General features: G+C 37.1%; 1 protein-coding gene across 2 annotated transcripts in view; it reads left to right on the plus strand.

The window, feature by feature from the left end:
* kirrel1a (kirre like nephrin family adhesion molecule 1a) overlaps nucleotides 1-17,853 on the plus strand; it is a 42,086-nt gene that overhangs the window by 16,801 nt on the left and 7,432 nt on the right. For both annotated transcript variants that reach the window (XM_051901380.1, XM_051901381.1), the window contains exons 2-11: nucleotides 5,241-5,390; nucleotides 9,389-9,538; nucleotides 9,723-9,880; nucleotides 11,348-11,498; nucleotides 12,909-13,014; nucleotides 13,251-13,399; nucleotides 13,633-13,760; nucleotides 14,134-14,260; nucleotides 15,153-15,253; nucleotides 16,840-17,056. In XM_051901380.1, the coding sequence (XP_051757340.1) occupies nucleotides 5,241-5,390; nucleotides 9,389-9,538; nucleotides 9,723-9,880; nucleotides 11,348-11,498; nucleotides 12,909-13,014; nucleotides 13,251-13,399; nucleotides 13,633-13,760; nucleotides 14,134-14,260; nucleotides 15,153-15,253; nucleotides 16,840-17,056 (1,437 nt within the window). The remainder of the gene's footprint in view (nucleotides 1-5,240; nucleotides 5,391-9,388; nucleotides 9,539-9,722; nucleotides 9,881-11,347; nucleotides 11,499-12,908; nucleotides 13,015-13,250; nucleotides 13,400-13,632; nucleotides 13,761-14,133; nucleotides 14,261-15,152; nucleotides 15,254-16,839; nucleotides 17,057-17,853) is intronic.

Below are 17,853 nucleotides of genomic sequence, written 5' to 3' on the forward strand. Positions count from 1 at the left end.
CCCGCTGCCCTGCTTAGTATCATAATACATGCCTGCCGAAGCCATGCGCTAAATTTTAATATATCCTGCTCACTTTACAACTTAAAATAGTCTAGAAAATCAGAAAAATATTTGTTGCAGAAATCTGAACACATTTACAATTTATTATTGATCCAGTTTATATGTTTTGGGTGAATATTTTTGTGGTTAACTGCTCCACCTTCCCTTAAAGACGAGCCGTGGCTGTACAGTACTGTAAGCACACTGTAATGTAATGTATAGCACACCATAATTAATTTTACTGTACTAATGGTCCTGGCATAAGTCATTATTGTGTATGAGGTAACTACTGTAGTGAAGTTAACAATTTTGCTGTTGAATGAAAGACATTTTGAGCGACATTACACAAGTACAAATTAACCATGAGGAACATCTTTGTTGGTACCTATAGCACTTAAAAAAAGCTTCCTGAATCTGATCTCCTTTTGAATCTGACAGCTCCTAGGCCCCAGTGGCCTCATGGGATAGTAAAGTATCCTGTGGCTGCACACCTCAGAGTCTCAGCGGATATTGAATCCGCATATTGTTCACCTTCTGTTTCATGAATACTACTCATTTGACATACAGCTTTTTGCATACTGTACACAGGTCTCCCATTTTATGCATGTATTCCATGAGCGTATATTTATATGTGCACAAAGCCCTTTAGGTAGAGGACGATTGCAGCTGAGTAATCTTCTATAGATAAATGCACTGCTGCTTTACAAGACGGGCAGCCGTAGAGCACATTGTCACATTGGGTTGCATGACCTCCCTGTGATGTAATACTGTTAATGGATAGATATGGATTTTAGTGAAGGCCAAATACTGCCCCGTTGTATAATAACATCAACTATAGTAACTTGATGCTATATTTTCTGTAGAACATGTGATGAAAAACAATGCATGTAGTGGGTGGTTACCACAGAGTGATTATGAAGTTGCTACGGTTTTTCAAGTTTGTGTTTATGCGGTTGCCAGGTGGTTGCTTATTGGCTCAAGTCATAAGAGTCCACCCCTAAGTCTCTATTATGAAATTCTGGACCCTTGAGATGGCTCGAGTCCCTCTTTCTCTGCATGTTTTATCATCTTTTGTAAATCGTAAATCTAGTCACTTTTGTGTGTGAAACTTTCGTCATTTACTCACTCTTGTGTTGTCTTTTGTGGAAAACAAAAGAAGATATTTTGAAAAATATTTGTGTTATTTGTTGGTACAGTGAAAGTCACCCCGAGCAGTGTTATTTTGGACCCCATTGACTTTCATTAAATGGACAAAAACTGTAGAAATATTCTTCAAAATATCATGATTTGTATCCAGCAAAGTGTTATTTTAGTACTATTTATATACTATTATAGCATCTATTAATATTTTGAATTAGCTTTTATTTTTATATTTTCAGTTTTCATTTTTAATTTTAGGTTAAATTTTATTATGTTTTTTACTCTAATTTTGTTTTATTTTTATTCTATTTATATTTAGTTTAAGTTATTTATATTTTATTTCAGCTTTATTTCAGTTAACAAAAGTGATTGTTAACCATAAACAATGTTGTTATCGTTAACTGAAACAAAACTATTAAACTAAAACTATATAAAAAATAGTGCTGTCAAATCGATTAATCACAATTAATCACATCTAACAAAAAAGTTTGTTAATATATGTGTAAAGGATATAGACAGATAGATAGACAGATAGATACTGTAGATAGATAGATATAGTTTTAGCTTAATAGTTTTGTTTTAATTAATGATAACAACACTGGTTCTACGGAAAAAGGAAAGTCAAAAAGGTCTGGAATGGCATGAGGGTGAGTAAAAGATTATGAAATTATCAGTTTTTGGTGAACTATCCCAAGTATGAGATTTATTTAATGATATTCAAAGTGCATGACATGCAAGCAGAAAAAAGAGGTTTGGTATGCCAGAGTAACATATTAACTGCATTATCCTACAGAATATATGATGTTTTTCATGGTCATTAGAGAATTGCTTCCTCTTGTTGACTTTATTAAATTTCACCCAAAGTGATCATGGATGTTGCACGAGAAGGAGAGGAAACAGTCATGGAGAGAAAAAGAGAGGGACGGGGTCATGGGGGGATGAGTGGGCATATGCCAGTTGTTAAGAAACTGAGAGAGATGGGGACCTACAGAGGAATGCTGGAGGGATGAGAGACGAGAGAGAGGGAGCGAGAGAACAAGAGAGGGCTAGAGGGCTGATATTTAATGTGATAAATGGATTGTGACAGCGTGTCTCCAAACCCCCTCCAACCAGAGAGGAAGACCACAGAAATAGAAGGCAGGGCTAGGGAGAGAAAAATGGATTTAAACAAGAAGGATAGAAAACTGCAAGTAATTGTGCAAAAATGACAAAACGGATCAAAAGTAGTGGCTTTTCTTGCTAATTGTACCCCAAACTAGATGATGCCGTTACTAGGAAATCCCATAGGAATGTGAAGTTAAAGGGAAATGAAATTCTGTCATTTACTCAGCAGCATGTCATTTCAAACCTGTATGACTTTCTTTCTTTAGTGAAACACAAAAGGAGAAATTCTGAAGGCTCTGCTGGTTTATCTTTTCCATGAAGTATTAGTGAATGGGGTCTGAAGCTTTCAAGCTTCCTAAAGGAAATAAAAGTATCATAAAAGTGGTCCATGTGACATGGGGCCCTATCACACACCCGGCGCAATGCGGCGCCAGGCGCAACGTGTTTTTTGCTAGTTTCAGCCCGACGCAGTTATCATTTTCACGTCCTGCGCCACGTTGTTTAAATAGCAAATGTATTTGCACCCATTTGTGTGCCCATGCGCATGCTGGTCTGAAAACGAGGTGTGTTCAGGCACATTGTTGGCGCGTTGCTATTGAGGCAACTGAAAACAACTGAAACCTGGTCTAAAGTCAATGGCGCAATATTTTTTTGTTATTTAAAGAGCACTTTAGTAATATGCGCCTAATGCCTAACGCGCATAAACTCTGCTTATTACACACACAGGGACGCGCAGCAGCACACAAACATGCCAAATATTCAAAATAAAAGGATTACAATGTAAAATATTATTATTGTGTTCTTGTCCCATAGATGGTCTGCTCGCGCGCTTTAACCTCACGCACGAGGAGATCCGTTTCCTCGCTAGAGAAGCGTTCAGTTTTTCCGCTTGCAAATTCCGCCATGTAAATAGCGAATCTGCCATGTCGCGAGTGCAACTGGCTTTTAAAGGGAATGAGACTCTGATTGGTTTATTGCATGTTACGCTCAAAAAACACACCCATGACTTATTAAGAGAATAGGGACAACCCTTTTAGACCATGCGGCGGGCACGCGGACTATTTTTCCCTTCCTTAAACTAGCAAAAGTGGATTCGGACATGCCCTTGTGCCATGCGCTTTAGACCATGCGCTTAGATCTTTAAAATAGGGCCCATGATGTTTGAAGCAGGGTTATTTTAGCCATCATTTAAATACTATTATGTTTTTTTTTTATATTTTTAACTTTTATTTCTATGTGTTCACTTTTAATTTTCTGTCCTTTTGTCAATTTTAATAGTTTTAAGCATCTTCTCGACATGTCGATAACACGAACGAAACTCTTCCAGGCCTCAGCTGCAACTACAGAGTTTGAGGGTCAAAGCAGACGTGGTTCACTGGCAGCCAATGAAGACCATAGGCTGGCATTATGCAAATTTGTTACATAGGTGCATAACAGGAAAGAGACTGGAATTGCTGAAGACTCATGCTGATGACCCACCCCTAGTTTTTTTCACAAAAACAGTCGGAATATTTTGTTCATGAATCAGACTCATCTGGTTCTAAAGTTCAACTCAATCACAGAATTCAGTGGAGAGGAAGATCAGTAACAACATAAACTTTGGTCTGTTTCACACATATGGCTTCGAAAGTTCAAAGGTGTATGGACCACTTTTATGATACTTTTCTGATTTACTTGGGTGCTTTAGTGTCATTTTCAGTCTTAAAAACTCAGGATGGTTCACCCAAAAATGAAAATTCTGTCATCATTTATTCATTCCTTATACTGTAGTACATGGAAAAGAGAAACTAGTACACTTCACAATTTCTCCTTTTGTATTCTACTGAAGAAAGAATGCCATACTGGTTTGCGACATTGTGAGGGTGGATAAAACGATGACAGGACTTTCATTTTTGAAAGGAAGAAAAAAAGAACAAGGAAGGTTGCAAACTGCCTCCTGGTGGAAAAGGAAAGAAAGAAAGAAAGAAAGAAAGAAAGAAAAGCATTGAGCGAAGAAAAGAAGAATGCGGGGAAAATATGAGTTACCCTTACTTAATTTACAACATTCTTGATTTCTGTCCAATTAAAGATCCACAACTCAGTCTCTGAATGAAAGCTTTCATTGTAAGTCAGTTCTTCAAGCTGGAGACTCGGGCTTGTCTGGAGTATCAAATATCCTCCTGTGTGTCAGAGAAAGAGAGCGACTCTGGTGGATACCATGTTTTGCGGGTGAAGAAATGTGTCTGGAATTTGGTATCAAGGGACACGTTCCTTCTTCCAAAAAACCACATTGACTTACTCAGAAGATTGATTGTAAGAGTGAAGCTGCTCAGTAGATATAGGCGTAATGCTGCGTTTCAGTCATTGACTCTTACGATTGTTGCTTACGTTTAGTCAGTCACATATTAACTTTTCTTAATGTCACGTTTTTTAATAAAAAATAATTTAAAAATAAAATAATATATATAATAGTCATCATTTACTCACCCTAATATCATTACAAACCCCTCTCTTTCCTCTAAGGAACATATAAGGAGAAGTTTAGAAAATTGTTAATGCTGCTAAAGATTCGTTACACCAGGTTCAATGCCACTTTTTGGTTTTCGTGTCACATGACTGATCGCAATGCAAAACGATTGAATATTCAGAAATATGATTGAGAATTGTAATGAACTTTTCCTTTAATACATCCTCCAAAACCACTCAGAACAACCGCTTAGCAACTCCCTAGCAACCACCCACAACACCTTGACAGTTACAGATCAACTTTATATTTACCAAGTGCTATAATCTCTTCCAGTTTTATTAACATAATTTAATATTTTTTTTACATATTGTTGCATTTTAACTTTCGCTGCATCAAACACATGAAGTAAACTGAACTAGAGCTAAGTTCTTTCAGTAATTGTACTGTTATTGTTATACTCACTCATGATATGTTAATATTTTTAATAATAATTGTGTCTGTTGTGTTTCAGTGCGGACGGCGCGGTTCTCTCAGGAGCCTGCAGACCAGTCAGTGGTTTTGGGCCAGAGGGTGGTCCTGTCCTGCGTGGTCTTCAACTATTCAGGCATTGTGCAGTGGACCAAGGATGGACTGGCCTTAGGCATCGGAGAAGACCTCCGAGGTCAGTGATACATAGCACTTGTTCTTTCTTTCTTTCTTTTTTTCTTTCTTTCTTTCTTCCTTCCTTTTTTTCTTTCTTTTTCATTTTTGCTTGAAAAAGATACTAGGGCTGCCCCCAACTAAAGGTTTTTCTAGCCGACTAGTAGTCGTTCATTTAAGCCATTAGTCGACTAATTGCACGTTTATATTAATTTAATGAATTAAATATATACTGGGGGGTGGGGGGCGTAATATATAGCCTATTCCGTGCTTAAGCGCACACATAAAGCTTGCCGCAAAACACCGGCAAAAGTAATGATTATGAAAGTGTCCAAAAAAATAGCAAGGAGGCATTTTAATTATTTACTATTATACTACGGGGCTGTTGAATCTGATGGGTTGACCAACGTTCTAAGGTGTGCAATTATTTTCAGGGAAACGCACGGCTAAAGTATTTCTAGGCAGGTCTTGACCGCATTACAGTTTCATATCACTTTGCCAAATGTTTTCAGTAATTTCAATAGGTCCTTACAGCCTACAACCGCAAAAGAAACTAAACGTACAACGACAACAACCAAATAAATATAGTAAACAATAGGATGAAAACGACAAATTATTGTCATGGTTTTTGCCACAAAATACATTTTATTGTGTCTCTCCCTCCCTCTCTCTCTCTCTCTCTCTCTCTCTCTTTCAAACGTACACACATACTATATAGTACGGACACACACTCGCACAGAAACGTGTTGTCCACACTGCTCTGACGAATTGATCAGTAAAATAGTTTACATTTCTACCAGCAAAGTAATAATTGTGAGGTTCTTGAGGTAGATAAACTTATAGTTTCGCTATTAGTAGAGACAGTGCTGCCGTGAGAGGTGCACAGGTAGGCTAATTCACATATGCTTATTCTCTCTCTCTCAAGTGCATTAATAACTGTATCAACTGTATTATTCTGCTATCAAAGCTCAAGGCTCCATTACTAGCTCTGAAATGACGTTTTGGAATTAGCAACGGAGGCTTGGGATGAGATGCGTAAGAAATTAGTCCCACACACAAGAGTGTTTAAAGAACAAAAACTTGACAAATGTCTTGAAATACAACATTTGAACAGTGTCTTGAGGTGTGGTAACCGTAGTATAAGCGGAATAATTGACTTCAGACCATTGATTCCGCTTCGCGTCGTGGCCGCATTACCACCTCAGGTGTGCATTATTTTCTAATAATTCAACGGCTCGTCGTCAATTATTCCTTACATAAACTACTGTTTTCTGAGTCATTGTTTGCGACTAACCGACTAATAAAATTAGTTGTTTAGTCGACTATTAGGGGGCAGTCCTAAAAACCAATCACCCTAGCAAACACAAAAAAACAACAACAACCAGGACACCTTAGCAATAGATTGGCAACGCTTGTCTTCATAAAATGTAAGAATGTGTGTATTTCTTTCTTTCTCTGTACTTTTTAGTTTTCCCTGTGTACACTCTTTCAGTTTCATCTCTCATCCTTCTCGCTGTTTTTTCTGTTTCCCCGTTTGGTTGTTTTCTGTCTAACTTTCGTCCTCTCTTCCCCTTTGCTCTTTTGCTTTCTGCTCCACTAGCTCATTTTTTCTCACTCCTTGTGGACTGTCATGAGAACAGTGAGGGCAGGATGTGGTATTTTTAACCTCTGCCATTATAAATAGATAAATGTGGACCTGATAAACTACATTTGCTGCATTTGCCAGATTTGTTAAAAGACATGAGGCATGAGGGAGATTTCTCTTTCTTGCTCTCTCTCTTGCTCGCTCTCTCACTTTGACTCAGTGTAGTTGTATTTACACTGTGATGCTTCACTGGTTTGTCCCCGTGGCTTTCATATAAAAGCATGTGAACAAATCCTGCACTCACACTCACACACATACACAAATGTGCACACGCAGAAATACATCCGCACGTACTCAGCGGCGCACAGCACACACTGATAACTCAATCCCACAGTAGAGAGAGAGGGCTGTGTGGGTTGGGGATGCGTGATGTAATTCACAGCAGAATTTTTGTCATTTCTCTTGCAGCAGAAGCTGGAAATGTCCATGTCATAGCGCTAGCATATATCATGCAAACTCTACTGCCATCCAGTGGTGGATAACATCACTGCACTGCATGCTTATTTTTTTCCTTGTTAGTAGGCAAACGTCACTTACTATTGCTTAGAGATCTGAGATTTGAACAAACCTCTAACCCTGAGTATTAAAACCAATTTTGGTGCAGAAGTGAATGAGACCGCAAGTCATGTGGTTTGAGAGGTGAGCTGTTTCTTTTCTAAGCGAAATGGAGGAAAAAATTCCATAGATATCTCAGGACGATATCTGATTTAAGGGTGGATTTTATTTTCACTTGGGCCAGTGGACAACCACCCAAAACAACCTAACATGTGCACACTTGAAACCACATACACACTTAGAAACCATTCACACAGAGCTCGTTTTTTTTAATTTTTTTTTTATTTCACTGTGTTGCTTTTCCATTGTTTTTCTATGTAAAAGTGTGCTAGTTAAGCATCTATGACTGTTGCGCTGCACTCACATCTCCCATATTTTGGGAACGCATAACACTGCACTCTAAAAACGCCAAGCTCAAGTTAAGCTTTTATAAAAGGAGTCTTGAGAGACCATGCCTGTGTCTCGTGTTTTTTCGAACATTTTATCAACCACATATAAAAACATTAAAAAAAACACTCAGAATGTCTTAGCAACCGCAGTGCAACACACCAAAACTATGCAGAACACCCTAGTAAACTCATAGCAACACATTAAAGGGATAGTTTACCCAAAAATGAAAAGTTGTTCCATACCTGTATGAATTTTTTCTTCTGTTGAACACAAAAGATTCAAGAATGTTGGTAACAAGACAGTTGACGGTAGCCATTGACTTCCATAGTAATACTATATATAACAGAAGTAATAATATTCAACAGAAGAAACAAACTTGTACAGGTTTGGAACAACTTGAGGGTGAGTAAATGATGACAAAACTTTCATTTTTGGGTAAACTATCCCTTTAATGTGTTGCTATGAGTTTACTAAGGTGTTCTGCATAGTTTTGGTGTGTTGCAATGCGGTTGCTAAGGCATTTTTGGGTGAACTATCCCTTATGAAAACACCCAGAACACCCAGTGACTGCATGACAACACACTAAAAAACAATCAGACCCAGTTTTGGGGAAAGTTACTTTTAAAAGTAATGCATTACAATATTGTGTTACTCCCTAAAAAAAGTAACTAATTGCGTTAGTTACTTTTTATGAAAAGTAATGCATTACATTACTTTTGTGTTACTTTTTCTCACCTGGGCTGGGCTTGCTTGATTCTTTTTTAATAACAACAAAAAAAGTATTTTTGGCAAATGTTAAGGCCCTTTCACACCAAAAGTGAAATGAATAAGCCTCAGGCTGAAGAAAATGAATATTTATACCTGTACAGTAGAGGGCGCAGCTCAAACAAACCTTTCAGCTGTGCTGCCATTCTGGATTAAAGAAGAATAGGATACAGGAAAAGAAAGTCTCTTATTTCTAAATCTAAAGTAATTTTTACTTATTAGTATGGTTGATTTAGGTCATTGAAGGTCAGCAGCAAAGACATTGGTTAATGAAGTGAGATTAAATACAATTATTACAGGTTTGCATAAAATTCTGAGATTGCATTTCACTGTTTTTATTGAGGAATTTGAGAAATACTGAATGTTTTTGTGCAAGTGAGATGAGTAAATGCATGTTCACATTTAGTCTAGAACTACAATAATCATCATGTTTACACAGCGCACACAACACCTGTGCAGTTTATTTCTCTCAACATGGGGACAGGAGACCTGTTAGTCAATAAATGGGAAAAAGTAACTTGCGTTAGTTATTTGAAAAAGTAACTCAGATATTTTGTTGTAAATTGAAAAGTAATGCGTTACTTTACTAGTTACAGTCAGTGTGTTTTTGTGTTCAAATGAAGACTATCTACCTCCAAAATGTGACAAATTTTGATTTTTTGCAGCCTGGCCCCGGTATCGTGTGCTAAGGCTGGTGGATGTTGGGCAGTATAATCTGGAGATCTCGGCTGCTGAACTCTCAGATGACTCTCTCTATGAGTGCCAGGCAACAGAGGCTGCGCTGCGCTCCCGACGGGCCAAACTCACCGTCCTCAGTGAGTCTTGAGAAGAATCTGAATGGTCAATGCATTCTAAAGCTTATTGTTTTAAATGTTAGCTATGATAGTTCTGCCTGTTATCCAGAATATGAGGAGTGAAGGGGTTAATGTGTTATGAAATTAATAGATTTATGAGTTGCTTCCATTAATAATTGAACTCCATATGTGTTTGTGTCTGTAGTTCCTCCCGATGACCCGGTGATTGAGGGGGCCCCAGAGATCCTCCTCACAGCAGGGGTTCCCTACAACATGAGCTGCGTGTCCCGTGGAGCCAAACCGGCCTCCGTCATAGAGTGGCAGAAAGACGGCCTGCCGATAGAAGGGGCTGTCAGCACCACGGTGAGACACACACATGCCAAACATTTGACTCTGAGAAAACCCAATATAATAGCTTATGTTGCTCAAGAACAAAGGTATCAACAATAGACTGTAAAAAAAAAAAAAAAAAGATGGACAGCGCGTCTCCACTTCCTTCCACTGTAGAAAAATTAAGCCAGATTAAGCTGATTACATCGTTCGGAGCCGGAGTGGAGCCGCAGTATCAAGGTCCCGCCCACAATCCTATTCCCGCAGACTCAATCGTAAGCACAGCTGTCAAATTATGATGGTACACCCCATTTTTATAGCATCAAATAACTAACTAAAACCAAACTTATTGGAAAAATGAACACTTGAAACACTTGAACATACGTTGGAATCATAAGAACTACATAAAATGACTGAAACCATCTTTAGGAAAAAATTATTTGAAGCGTTATTGGATTTTTTTAGTTTGCTCACGTCCCATTTGATTACATGCAGAGGGTGGGGTTTAAGACCTATACTGCAGCCAGCCACCAGGGGGCGATCGAAATGCTTTGGCTTCACTTTTCAGTAGGGATGGGCGATACCACTTATTTTGTTTTTGATACGATACCGATACTTTCAAGGCCAATATCGCCGATATCGATACCGATACGATACCTCTAATATGAATTTATAGCTTTTAACATTTATTCAATTATTGAATTACTAAGAGTAAAATGGGTTATGATACCCACTTAACATTATATTTGAAAGGCATTTTAACATTCAATATGCCTTAATTGCAGTTTATTAGATTATATTTTTGTTTACACATAGTTAAAATGTTTACTTGGTAAACCAAATCTACAAATATGCCTAGCTGAACTATGGTCACTTTAGTAATGGTTCATTTTCATAAGCTGCCAGTGACAGGCTGTTGCACCCATTCAGTGCAACATTTGTATTCTGACAGAACATCAATATGAACTTTTAACCTTCAATGTAAATAAATGTAATTGCACAAAGTATGTAGGCTACTATTTCATTTTGTTTATTGTGAAATAACTAATAATAATAATATTATATTTTTCTGTCTGCTGTTAAGCATTGTTCTGGGCTGCGTTTCGATACTTTCTTACGATACTAAACGCAACCCTGTTTGAATGTAGTGTCGGCAGTGAGCAAACACTCTGTGATTGATTGGTTCTGACTTGCAGTATTTGCGTGTTCAGATGAGCAGGAAAATACTTCTGCTACAAATTATTCGCTAACATAGGTTATTTGTCCAATTCAGTGTATATTGTATGCATTAAATTTATTGTTAAATAAACAAAATAACTGGTAAAAAAAAAAAAAAAAAAAAAAAACACACCTTAGTATCGATATTTTAATTTGAGTATCGATACTTTCAGTACTCAGCGTCAGTATCGATATATCGATACTTCATATCGATCTGCCCATCCCTACTTTTCAGGACTTGTGCGGCACACCTGATATCAACAGTATCATTTTGTTGTGCAGGAGGTGCTTCTAGACAGGAAACGCGTGACCACGCGCAGCTACCTGCCCGTTCTACCAGTAGATACAGACACCGGGAAGAACTTCACCTGTGTGGCTACTAACCTGGCCGTGCCGATGGGCAAACGGGCCACTATCACCCTCAACGTACACCGTGAGTCTAGAACCCTTTCCAGCTTTAGTAACATATATGAAGAAAAGTTATTTTATTAAATTATTTTCTGTTGTGCGATGTAAAAATAGCTATTTCTGACATATCCACCTTATTTTGCAACACTTAAGTAAGCTATATATATATATATATATATATATATATATATATATATTAGCAGCATAACAAGTTGTTTTGCACAGCTAAAACTAACTGGAAGCAGAAGTCAGACACATTCAATTTACAAATGGCCGCACCCGCTCTTACGTTAAAAATAAGGTGGATAAGAATACATTGAAAATCAATATAAATGAACTAAATAATACATCAGGCAATAGTTCATATCATGCATACACTGCCGTTCGAAACGTTGGGGTCAATAAGATTTTATTCAGCAAGGATGCAATAAATTGATTAAAAGTGACAGTAAAATAATGCTGTTATTTTGAACTTTCTATTCTTCCTATTAAGAATCCTGAAAAAAAATTGTATCATGGTTTCCACAAATATATTAATCAGCACAACAGTTTTCAACATTGATAATAATAATAAATGTTTCTTGAGCAGCAAATCAGCATATTAGAATGATTTCTGCAGGATCATGTGACACTGAAGACTGGAGTCATGATGCTGAAAATTCAGCTTTACCATCACAGGAATAAATTACATTATAAAATATATTAAAACAGTTATTTTAAATTATAATATTTCACAACATTACTGTTTTTACTGTATTTTTGATTAAATAAATGCAGCCTTGGTGAGCATAAGAGACTTCTTTTAAAAACATCTTACCAACCCCAAACTTTTGAACTTTAATGAATGTACAGTATAGTAGGGAATTGTCCATTGTGGGCTGTGATGGGTCAATATAAATCAAGTGCTCCTTTTTTAGTCTCAATCCATTCCTGGTGCACTTGTTTCTCATAAATATCTATTTCTACTTGATCTAACCCTTAAAAATGATTTTGCTGATCTAACCTCATTTAGTCAGGTGGATTCAGTCATATTAAATAATATTTTTGGCTTGAATAAAACCAATTCATTTAGATTAAACACTTCTTGAAACACTTTTTTAGGCTACCTGACCAAACATATTTTACAGTGTAGGAAAAGAAATGTGAGAGAGAAGGACCTCCCACATCTGGCCAGTCGCTCCTGTATTCATTGGCCGTCATCTCAACCCACAAGACAGTACAAGCTGTCCAAAACAGCTTTAAAAAAATATAGCACATTAAAACCTTCTAAGAGGTTAAAACCCTTTTAAGATGATAGCAAGAACCATGAGGAGGAACTATGACATTCATCTACATTCTGACACTATATTAGTAGCTCCTTACCGGCAGTCCTTCAACGTGCCTTTGGTCTAATGAATGATATGGCTTTATTATGTATTCTGAATGCTCTCTGCAGACCCACCAGTGGTGACGTTATCCATTGAGCCTCGCTCTGTATTGGAAGGAGAAAGAGTGACCTTCACCTGCCAAGCTACTGCCAACCCACCTATTATGGGTTATAAGTATGTCTCTTACTAAATGTGATGCTTAAAGTGTCTCCTTTTACATTCTGTGAGATGAAAAATTAATGACTTGTTTTATCAGGGAGATAAAGACGTCCTTTAAGTAATATTAAGCCCCATATATCTTCAATTATTTTCTGTTATGGCAGTCGTACCCTTGAGTTTTTTTCTTTACGTGCTTTATGGGTGTTTCTTCATATACTGTATCTGCTGATCGACCCTTTTGGCTTTCCTAGGTGGGCAAAAGGAGGTGTGGTCATACAGGGGGCGAGAGAGAGTGTTTTTGTCACCAAGGCTGATCATTCTTTCTTCACCGAGCCTGTGTCCTGCCAGGTGTTCAATGCTGTGGGCAGCACAAACGTCAGTATACTCGTCGATGTCCACTGTGAGTATCAGCTTGGAAATTCAGCGGATAGAGCGTGCAACCTAACCCAGAAAATCTTAAAGTGAACTTTAACATGTGAAAGCAGATCTATCTATCTATCTATCTATCTATCTATCTGTCTGTCTGTCTGTCTGTCTGTCTAGTGAACATTTCTAGTTGAATCTCAAATGTCATATAAATAATCATATTAAAATGCAAAAAAATGACCTGCTGTTAATCCCTTTTTCATGCAGTTGGCCCTATCCTGGTTGTAGAGCCTAAACCAGTAACAGTCGACGTAGACTCAGACGTCACTTTAAATTGCAAGTGGGCAGGAAATCCTCCTCTCACACTAACCTGGACAAAAAAGGGTTCCAGCATGGTGAGCATCTGCCTGTAGATCTGTTTAGTCAAACCCCTTTTCTGTTACATGTGCAGTTTCTTCTTTGTTCTCTCTTTTTGAGATATAGGTTATCCTTTTTTCTCTACAGTGTACCTTTTTTTGTCTGACTGTGATATTTTCCTCTGACTTAATCTCTCTTCAGTGAGTGTTCTCCATATGTGTCCCTCTTTTCCTGGCTCTGCTTCTCTTCCATATTTATCTTGCAACTGTGTTTTGATGTTGAGGCTGCAGTCCTTTGTTCCATTTGTTTCCTTTTAGATAATGTGTACCTTATAGTGACTTAACAGCTTTTTTGTCCTTTTCCCCCCTCCATCTCTCTCCTTCCCTCTATCTCTCTCTCTCTAATACACAGGTTTTGAGTAATAATAACCAGCTCTATCTGAAGTCAGTAAGCCAGGAAGATGCTGGTCAATATGTGTGTAAGGCCATCGTGCCTAGGATTGGAGTGGGCGAGACGGAGGTCACACTCACCGTCAACGGTCAGTACAGCTCTGTTATCTTGTTGGACCTACAGAAATAATAAAACTTACAGAAATAATACCTACAGATATAATAAAACCAGGCAGCTTTCAAGATTTTTTATTAATGTTCAGATCATTCTGCATTCGATGATGAGTCAAGCTTTAATTACAGTCACTACACTGCACAACAGTTGGGTCACAATCCAAAAAATGGTGTATGTAGTTAGGATAGCAAAATGAATACAAAGTTCTGTCATGAAACTCTAGATGGCACAGGCTGATAGGTCTTTAACTCAATCTGCTTGCAATCAGTCATTCTCTATAGGGCACAGCTGATTGGTTCCTGCTATATCTGCAGCCAATTAGCTTGCTGCTCAACCTTCAAATACTTGGCCAGATTTGCTGTAGCTTTCAGAAACCCTCCACCTTCCCCAGCTCCACCTGTATAGATCAGTTAAAACACTAAAAATGTTTAAAACATTTGTTGTTGATGTCAAGTTCATGCCAGCATAGAGAGATTGCGTTACATGTCATTCTCGAAAAGTGTGATATTAATACATTCAGTGTATTATTTTTCTTATTTTTATATGAACAAATTTGGTTCTGGGTCCTAAAGCAAGGGTTATTGTAGTTAACTAAATGTAAATCCATAAAAAAAATGTTACTTGAAATAAAATAAACTTTAACTTAAATACTAACTTATTTTGTATCAGCTAGTCGCTTTTCTCATTTCCATTTAGTTTAACTTGATGTACTAAAATAACTAAAAAAAATCAATAATTAATTAATAAAAAAACAATTATGAGCCACTTATATCAGCTATGTAAAAGTATATATGTTTTAAGTAGTTTTTCTGATAGTATGGTTTCTGTTGTTTATGCATTTTGTTTTGGACTCTATTTTTGAGCAGGTCCCCCCATCATCTCAAGTGAACCGGTCCAGTATGCAGTTCGAGGGGAGAGAGGGGAAGTCAAGTGTTACATTGCCAGCACCCCTCCCCCTGACAAGATTGTAAGTCACATTACATTTACATACATTTACATTTATGCTGTTTTCCAGAGAAATGTACAAAAACATTCCTAAACAATTCTAATAACTTATATTTCACTGTTTTGCTGTTATTCACTACATGGGAAAGCTGGTTTCAGAATTTCATTTTAGACACCTACGACTCCAAATGAGCTCACTAGTTTTTACAGTTTTTAGTTTAAGACTAACTCAAACTAGACTTGATCCCAAAGTAACACTCTCTCCTGTAGGCTTTCAAACACATCCTTTCTCTGAAACTACAAGTGATTTTAATTTAAAATGACTCGCAGCTCTGGCCCCGATGCATCTCCAGGATGAGATTTATAAAATATGAAATATGGGAACAGAGCAGTCGCTCCTTTTAATGCTGTAGCTTTTTCAAATGTCTTGGTTTGTGAGGTAAATGGAAGCTTACCATGAACATGTGGGGGTATGCATTTTTAAATATTCTCACAGCCCAGCATGAATAATACAACAGATTTAGTGGTTTTGAAAGGAGAACTGGTGCTTTCTCACCATTATCCAGCCCCATGTTTCAGCACAGAAAGGCCATTTATCCCATTGCCGGTGTGAAATATGTGTTCATGCGGTCAATGCGAAGCAGATACAGTTCAGGTACATTTTATGCACTTGAATATGCTTTTTAAATCCTAAATATTTATAAAGGATTACTTTTTTCACTCCTGTTTGAAAGGTACAGATTATGTATTATTTTTGGTCCACTTGCTTCTTGCAGGACCACTGCAGATGGTGCTGATATTATTTTATATCTTTTTATACTATTTATTTCTCAGGCATTACTTGATGGTATTTAAATGATTTTCATAATTTTATATGTATCATTTTTAATGTTCACAGTAGGTCTACTGAAATATGAAAAAAAAAAAAGTTTTTGGTATTTTGGCTGCTGTAGTTTTATTTATTTATTTATTTTTAATGTATTCATTTAATACATTGCTCATTTTATATTTTTATGTAGTTTTGTATTTTCATTTTGTGGATCCAAATAAATATTATTTATATATATATCGTTGTTGTCGGACGGTAACTATTCTTATATTGTAACTATTCACATAATCCCCTAAATCGCTTCTTGTCAGGAAATGGAAAAAACACTGTATTTTTACAATAATTAAACACTGTGTAAGTTGATATTGTGGCTATATATATTGCATTACGTTTTCATGAACTTACAGGCTATAAAGTTTACTGTAGCTATATGGGCGCTTAGTTTTTTTGCCATTTGGCCAAAAGCTCATGTTATTGTAGTGCCACGCACAGGCTATATTTACAACAGTATTGGCTTTGACTCTACGACAAATTCTAGACTATGACACACTTCTCCGCTCCTCAAATACATAAAACATTAGTCATTATATAACAAGCAGAGATGGTCCAAAATGTGGCACGTCATTCACGATAGAGGTTTTTGATCCATTGGAGTTAAAAGGTTTAGTCACAAGCAGTTTTTAATACTTTACATTGGTTAAATTCAGCATTACACTGACACATATTTTGGAGATTTAGATGGTAAGTGTATGTGAGTGAACTCTGTGTGTTTTTCCCAGGTGTGGGCATGGAAGGAGAATGTATGGGAAAAAGAGAAAGGGACCCTATCAGAACGGTACACGGTAGAACAGAGCAAACTGACCTCACAGGGTGGTGCGGTGCTGTCCACCCTCACCATCAACAACGTTATGGAGTCAGACTTCCAGTCTACTTACAACTGCACTGCGTGGAATTCATTCGGACCGGGGACTATGATCATCATACTGGAAGAGACCGGTGAGGACACGTGCCTGCATTATGTGTGTGTGTGTGTGTGTGTATATATATATATATATATATATATATATATATATATATATATATAAGCCTATTGCTTATTAATGTTCAGAAAGTCTTCCAGTTTTGTGGAATTACACAAGTCAGAGGCCACACAGCATAATGTGTTTTATTTTGTTTTTTATTTTATTTTAAAGGGTTACATTTTTATGGTTTATCTAATTATTACCTTTTCATCATCTTACGAACCCTGTGCAGTTCCTTAACAAAACCCAGTTTGGGAAACCCTGACATAATGTTTAATGCATTTTATATTGTTGATGACAAGTTTTCAACATAATTTTATTATCTCTTTGTAATTTTATATCTCTATAGCACAAGATTATCCTATTCAAAGCTATGCGATAAGCTAAAGCTAAAAGTAAGGTCAAAAGTAATATACAGTGTACATACAGTTTAGTCTACAAATTTGTCATGAAACTTAAAGACAAAGATTTGTACAGTTCGTGTCTTTAAAAATTCATTGTGCTGCTGCGTCATCTCCAGAGTACAGTAGACTACTCTACTGAAGTAAAAGAGCACAGCCTTCAATAATAAATAGCTTGAATGGAATCTCCCAAATTTACTTCAGGTCACGTCAACTCAGGTTAAGAGTTCTCTCTATTCAATATACAGTTTGTAAGTACAGTTATACAGGTACAAAAAAGAGACGGTGCAGCAGTGAACGCACATTCATGACACACAGGACCTGTGATGCATGAGTCTGGTCTGCGTCATATCACGATACTTTACCTTCT

Source organism: Ctenopharyngodon idella, chromosome 7 (assembly GCF_019924925.1).
Source record: "Ctenopharyngodon idella isolate HZGC_01 chromosome 7, HZGC01, whole genome shotgun sequence".
NCBI classification, from domain to species: Eukaryota; Metazoa; Chordata; class Actinopteri; order Cypriniformes; family Xenocyprididae; genus Ctenopharyngodon; species Ctenopharyngodon idella.